We start from the raw sequence: 6,966 nt of genomic DNA on the forward strand, positions 1-6,966 counted from the left end.
ACAGTCATCAGTGATGCCAATAGGTCTTCGTCCCTTTCCCTCATCTGTCTCTCCCACTCTGCTCTCTCCTGCTCCCTCTCCCGTTCAACAGCCCTAAGATCCATTCCATGCAATACCTCCTGGTCTTTCAGAAGCCAACCTAGATTCTCACATCGCTGCTCAAGAACAGTTAAGTATCCTTCTATCTCCATCAGGTCGGATACCTCGACCTCCTCCTCCATTGATCTCTGTGTCTCGGTCATTTGTCCTCGGGTCAAGCTCATTCTGTGCTCGAATGTGTCAGTGTCAGTTTGGGGGGTGCTGATGAGGTTCACTAGTGTATCCACCTCGGCAACATCTCCCACCAGACATGTTCTCATCTTCTTTTCAAGAGTGTGCTGAATCAACACTTGACTTTGATAAAGAGATTCCACGCCTTCTCTTTCTCCTTCTGTTCTCTCCATTGCACTTGTGCTTGTTGTTGACTCTTTTCCTATTGCCTATGTCATAGACTTAGAAATAAAAAATGCAACACCTCTATGTGAGTATAGTGATGTTTCATATATGTTGAAAATAATATAAAAACGGTATATTAGGCTACGGTTATATTAGGCCTAGTCACAACGCTATTCTGTTCCATTCTATTCATAAATAACTGGAATTGTATTGTTTAAGTATCAAAATGCCTATTGCTCACTCACCCAATGAAACATTAAAACGTTGTCAACCATTGGAAATTAGAGCAAACAAAGTATTGTGTGCGATGTGTCCCCACTTGGGAATGGAATCCAAATATTTTCTTGTTAACTTAAATAGAACAAATAGTCCAATACGTCATGTTCTATATGCGTCATCCATAATAATGGAATATGGCTCAGATATTGCCATAACTGATATTCGGCTTAGACTACTCACAATCGTGTAAATGCACGCATGAATCAAAGGGGGACAATCGAACCCAAACCTAACTGAAACATATATTTATTATTATACTTGCCTGCTGCAAGCGGTCCGAACTCAATAGCCTAGTTTATGTAGTCACGGTGTGTTGGGCACTGGAGGTCTAGCCTGGGTGCCATTCCGAACTTAGTCCCGCCCAGGTCTGCATGAGTGGCCCACTCAGAATAAAACAATTAAAAGCGGACCGATAGCTAAGGTTATTGATAAAAAAAAAGTACTTTTTCGTCATTCATTTTATTGTGCTCGTGTGCTCTCCAGGAACTGATGTGGGGCCACGTGTCTTAGGCCGAGACAGTAAAGAGTGGTTAAGCAGACGCTGAAGTCACATTCATGCGTAATGGGGAACTCAATCGCGTTGCTTCACGTTGCCAGTCGGAACTAATTTAACAACACATTCGAATTGCCGTTTGGGTTTACAAGGCAGTTGACTATCACTGCATGTTACTGTGAACATTAGATAAAAGCTATAATATTAGAACTACAAATCGTTAATAATGGACGACCAAGGGTGTCCGCGATGCAAAACTACGAAATACAGAAACCCATCTCTAAAACTTATGGTCAACGTCTGCGGTCACACACTGTAAGTAACATTAGCTTCGTCAAGTTTTTTGTTATCCAGCTATGGCTAACGTTAACGTTGCAGCTTGTCTTTGACAGTTGTGTGCTGTATTTTGTAAGACACTTATCAATAAAATAAAATGTACTATTGATATGTGACTCTGACTCATATCCTTCATACTGAATAGAGCAGGATACCGTGCTGTTGTATTTCAGGCTTTTCTTGACGTGGATGAACATAAACATATTGACTATTGAAAGCTACATATTAAATAGTCATGTTGGCTTTAATGTTGTCGTCAACAAAGCGATGTTTGTATAACTCATAACATGTATTTGGTGGTTGTTGCAGATGCGAGAGCTGCGTGGAGATGCTTTTTGTGCGTGGCTCAGGGAATTGTGTTCAGTGTGATACACCGCTTAGGAAGAGCAATTTCCGCGTACAGCTGTTCGAGGATCCAGCGATTGACAAAGAGGTGGAAATCCGCAAGAAAGTTCTGAAGATGTAAATGCATATACATATGTAGTAAATGGGATACTTTTAATTGTTTCAGTCACCTACTATAGAGTGAGAAGTCAGTTTAAAAACTGCAATGTAATTTATGTTTTTCTGCCTCTTCTATAAGATACAACAAAAGAGAATTTGACTTCCCAAGCCTCAGAGAGTACAATGACTATCTGGAACAGGTGGAAGAGATTGGTGAGTGTGTCTAATTTGTTTATGGCAAACATGACTTGTTTGTGCATAACAGGTAGACTTTATTCTTAAGGATAGGCTACGTGTAGGTAACCACTGTTTTTCAATTAGCCATTCTGCATCTTTGTGAGTGGCCTATGCAAGTATCTTTGATGTAAACGGAAGGAACCTGTTGACTTTCAAGCCTGTGCTCATCACAGAGAAGGAGGTGCTTATTATTCAATTCTGTGTGCATTTAGTATTTAATCTGACCAATAACATTGATCTGGAGAGGACTCGGCAGATAATGGAACAGTACCAGAGAGAGAACAGAGATGTCATCCAACGCAACAAAGTAAAGCTGGTGAGTATATGACTAATGTGTTTTAGCTAAATCAGTGCTTTTGCATACGTGTCTTCATGCCAGTGAACTAGGTGCACATCTTGATGGTAGAGGGAACAAATATCCCGAAGGCTCCCACAAATAGGTTTTCCACTGACTATTGTATCCAACATGGTGGACTTGAGCGTAATGGAGGAACCAATGTTCTGCTCTTTGTCTTGCTCCTCTTACCTCAGACTCGTGAGCAGGAGGAGCTGGAGGAGCTGCTGCTGCTGGAGCAGAAAAGTGCAGAGGAGAGGAGACTGGAGCTGCTGGAGGAGGAGAAGAGGCAGCTCCAGGCCAAGAGGAAGAACAAGCAGGCCTTGCTGGACGAGCTGGTGAGACTGCAGATACACGGATCTAGAGGCAGATATCATCTCTCAGCTCTAGATGTCTTTCTCACAGCACACAAATATAGATAATTGTTTCACACAAAAATAGCTACAATTAGAACAATTTCTGCAGCGGGTTCAGATCAGGCACTGGGGACCATTGTGTGAGGATAGTCAGCAGCTGATGTTGATAAAGAACCTCCCATCACATAACAAGAGCAACCTCTCTGAGTTAGTAATGTCATGCACATCCTACAAGACCAGCGCCGAGACTGCATGCATTCAGATGCTTATTCAAATTCAAATGCTCTCTTATGCCCTGGGTCTGTAGGAGAGCTCCCAGCTGCCCGCGTGTGTCTTGCTGGCTCAGCACAAGGACAGAGCGACACAGCTGGAGCGGCAGATCGAGAAACAGAAGCAGGCCGTCAAAACCACCATTTTTTCCACGGGCATCCCAATGGTGAGTTGAATTTCTGCACGCTTTCAGTCCAACTGACCTAAACTGGCATATTTGGAACATCTATGGTTGCCATCTACTCAAAGATTCCTTTAGTATTTAGCGTTAGCCTAGAAAATATGGGTTGGTGTTGCAATAACATGTAGGAATTGTTATTGTAACACAGTTTAATTATTATGCTGGAAATTAATCCCCCCCCCCCCCCTCCTCAGGGTCAGACGGTGTCACTACAGCCTGTGCCAGAGATCCGGGAGGTTCTGTATCACTACCAGCCATTGTTCATCGCCACACACGGGCCCCCAGTACCTGAGCTGGACCAGCTGCAGAGACTTGGGTAAGACTCCCTTCCCTGTCTGGCTGCTGTCGTCGTTGTTGGGGTGTGAAAAGAGTACTGTGGACGAGAGGCACAACGGGAAGAGGCAATGCCATTGTTTAGGGTTTACAAATGAAAAATATTCAGTGGTATTGGTTTCACTTCCAGCGATCACTCTGGTTAAGCTTTTTACAATCAGTCAATTAAGTTTGCTCTTTCCATGATGGTAGAGTGCCTCTTGCATGCCAGTGTGACAAAAATAAGCCTCTTTTGTTTGGAATTGTGTCTGAATAGCACTCATTTGATAAGCAGAAGAGGGTTTATCCTGGCCCTTGTGCCCTGTGACATGTTGGAAACCACCAAATTCAATAACCTGATGAGCTATTCTCATTCATTTGATTACATTCTCACTGAATCTGCTCTCTGCAGGTACCTGAACCATGTGCGAGCAGCATCTCAGCAGGACATGGCTGGGGGCTACTGCTCTGGATTGGCTTGTCATCGTGCTCTTCAGGACGCTTTCAGTGGACTCTACCCCTGATCTGGTCTGATTAGAACCTGTCCCAAGTCTGCACATCAACCCTTCGGGAGACCAGAGATTGCGCCAAAATCCTTAACATCTGATGTAGCTGTCCAAGCCCCACAGGAGCATTCTAGTACTGGAGAGCATTTAGATTGGGATTGGTCTGGTCTACACCTAAAGTCTTGTCTTGATGCAAGGTGTGAAGTTTGCTAGAAATATTTCATAAATAAAGTCCCCAAATCCTTTCCTATCTACAATGGACAATACTTTAACTATTTAGTCATCAACACAGCTGCTTCTTGCATCGTATATGGACTAAAAACAGGACAAAAATGCAAAAATGTCTTTCAATCCTGTCTTCATGTCTGTCTGTGCCCTGGGTTTAGTGAGTGTGTTTTTCCTCAATGATGTGTGTATATATTCCATTAAAATATTTTTACAGACAATTTTAATTTGTTGTTTGGCCAGCTGTCATTGACTGCAGCACAGAGTGGAGAATAGTAATGTAAAATTTTATTAGAAAATAAAATGTACAGGATCGTATAAGTAAGTGTGCATGTTTCAGTCCAGTTGCTCTTCACATTTCTGTCTCTTAGCAGCTGGTTCATCTGGACTGTCTGTAAACAAAAGAGTGTTACACATGCATCAAATATGTTATGAGTACTGTGTGTCAGATGTGCAAGTATCTCTTTTTCTCACCTGTGTGTGTGCTGTAAAGCACCTTGTGTGGAAGTGTGAATGACACGCACATCATTTCCTTGTTAGGGGCCACGTTTCTGACCATGTGCACAGAGCAGTGTCCCTCTAGCTCAAAACCCAAGTTGGCTGAAGCCCGGGCCACCACATCCTTTTTGGGGTCGTCCTCCTTGGAAAACCCATAGCAGTGCACCTTTGGGAGATTGGACTTTCCAGAAGTCTCTTTGTCAGACTCTGGAACTAAAAGACCTTTGAAGGCATCCAAAAAATCAAGGGCGAGGGCAGGCAAGTTCATCACAAAGTGGACCCCAGCATCACTGGCCAACAAACCAGGCAATCGCTCTCTGACCGGCCCACGGATAAACTCCCTTCCGTCCAGGTTGAAAGTCGTGACCTTTGAGCTGACCTTATTGAGCTGGCAGTTGTGCTTGAGCCAGCGGTGAGACTCTGGGTTGAGGTCGTTGGCCAGGACCGTGCAGCCGCGGCGGGCTGCCGGCACAGCGAAGGGTCCCACACCTGCAAAGACGTCCATCACCAGGTCACCCCGGTTGAGCATGGACACCACTCGCTCATGTTCTGTGCTCAACCGTGGATTCCAGTACACTTTGGAGAAGTCAAACTCGTACGACACTCCATTCTCACGCACCTGTGGGGAAAATAATTCACATGGTCAATTCTGGAGAAACAGACAATGCATACTTTCAATGTTATGATACACTACCCACAAAAAGTTAGGCATATCTGGCTTTCGGGTGAAATGTAATGTTGTCAGTGTGAATGGACATGACAAGGTGGGCAGCTGACCTTGGCCACCATGTTATTTTCACCAGCCAGCACCTCCATTTGAAAGTTACGATAGGTGGAGTCAATGGTGTTCGTCTTGTTCACCACACAGGTAATGCCTGGGTTCTTGTCCATGATGACTTGGCCTGAGGAAGGATTTGATCAGAGCACAGAGGTTCGTTTAATTAACTGTAGTAGAAAAAATTCTGTGGGCTTGCACCTGTATGTGCATCAGGTGATGACATTACAAATGCAGCTACTAAGGATTGAGAACTGTGCAGATAGCTTGGGTATAAAACCAATTGAAATCAGAGCTTATTTCATAGTGACTCTGAATAACAGTACTTTTAGACAGATTGGGCAGCAGGGCCGGGAACCGCTGTAGCTGAAGCGCTCACCTATTAGATTCTGGTGTGGCAGCTGATGATCTCGTAGGTTCAGATGCGCAATGTGTCCGACGCGGCTAAAACCGCTGGCAACATCCTGGCCCTCTGGCAGCACTGCACGCAGAATCTCCTCGGTTTTAAGATTATCGTAGGTCAGCTTCAATTCATGTTGACAAACTTCTTGCGCTACTTCAAGGGCCCTCAGTGCCCCCGCCTCCTCTTCACTGAATGCGTCCGATGAGGTGATCTTTGTCGGGTCTAGCAGGAGCAGTTTATGCTCACTGTCCTCATTACCATCCTCATCGACGACACGTTTCAAACCCGGCCTCTGCAATGACACTTTTTTAAGATATTTCACTACTTTGTTGAGGACTGCCTTTGGTATTCTAATGGCCGGAACAATAATTGTTTGGGCAAAGGCTTCACGGTCAAGACAGGTCATACCCCGGACCGCGGAAGGAGCCCTGTAGAGCCCTTGCTCGAGCGAGGGCTGCTCTTGGCCTTGCATTGGCATCAGCAGTGTTGTTTTAAATCGGGCAAGACTCCTGCCTATTGCTAGCTTAGGGCTGCCACCTCCACCAGAGAGAGGACACAGAATCGATGACAGGTGATGACAACGTTGAGTCTCCAATACCGCGAAAAGCACTTTACATGCACGTCTGTGGAGGTAAATGCGTTTCAGAAAAAGAGCGAAACGTTTAACGTTAATTTGTTGCATGTCATGACAGTGAACAATATCGTTATGAATTTCAACATGCTACTTGATGTCACCGTTTAACGACACAGTCATAGACAACCGTGAGAGAAAAGAGAATAATATGTATTTTATTATCAACCAACAAGAGATTTCTTACCTTATCATCGCCAGATTCGTGCACATGTACTTGTGCGAGTACAAACACGTCATCAGTAGTGGAC

The 6,966-nt window shown here is 44.4% G+C and overlaps 2 protein-coding genes across 2 annotated transcripts; one reads left to right on the forward strand and one right to left on the reverse strand.

Moving 5' to 3' along the window:
• The first annotated feature begins 1,318 nt into the window (after positions 1-1,318).
• mnat1 (MNAT1 component of CDK activating kinase) lies at positions 1,319-4,635 on the forward strand. The gene is made up of 8 exons (XM_076299194.1): positions 1,319-1,522; positions 1,853-2,005; positions 2,127-2,200; positions 2,437-2,540; positions 2,756-2,896; positions 3,222-3,350; positions 3,560-3,681; positions 4,090-4,635. The coding sequence occupies exons 1-8, from the start codon at positions 1,434-1,436 to the stop codon at positions 4,199-4,201; spliced, it is 924 nt and encodes a 307-aa protein (XP_076155309.1). The 5' UTR covers positions 1,319-1,433; the 3' UTR covers positions 4,202-4,635.
• A 39-nt stretch (positions 4,636-4,674) lies between these two features.
• On the reverse strand, positions 4,675-6,960 carry trmt5 (tRNA methyltransferase 5). The gene is made up of 5 exons (XM_076299193.1): positions 6,903-6,960; positions 6,061-6,707; positions 5,684-5,808; positions 4,883-5,525; positions 4,675-4,800 (listed from the first exon to the last, which is right to left on the reverse strand). Exons 1-5 carry the CDS (start codon positions 6,953-6,955, stop codon positions 4,745-4,747), a joined length of 1,524 nt encoding a protein of 507 aa, XP_076155308.1. The 5' UTR covers positions 6,956-6,960; the 3' UTR covers positions 4,675-4,744.
• Positions 6,961-6,966: the final 6 nt, after the last annotated feature.

The sequence above is a fragment of the Alosa pseudoharengus genome, unplaced genomic scaffold (assembly GCF_046254945.1).
Source record: "Alosa pseudoharengus isolate Yale_2024_CS ecotype anadromous, Long Island Sound unplaced genomic scaffold, YU_APseudo_1.1 YU_APseudo_1.1_scf_22, whole genome shotgun sequence".
Lineage (NCBI taxonomy): Eukaryota > Metazoa > Chordata > Actinopteri > Clupeiformes > Clupeidae > Alosa > Alosa pseudoharengus.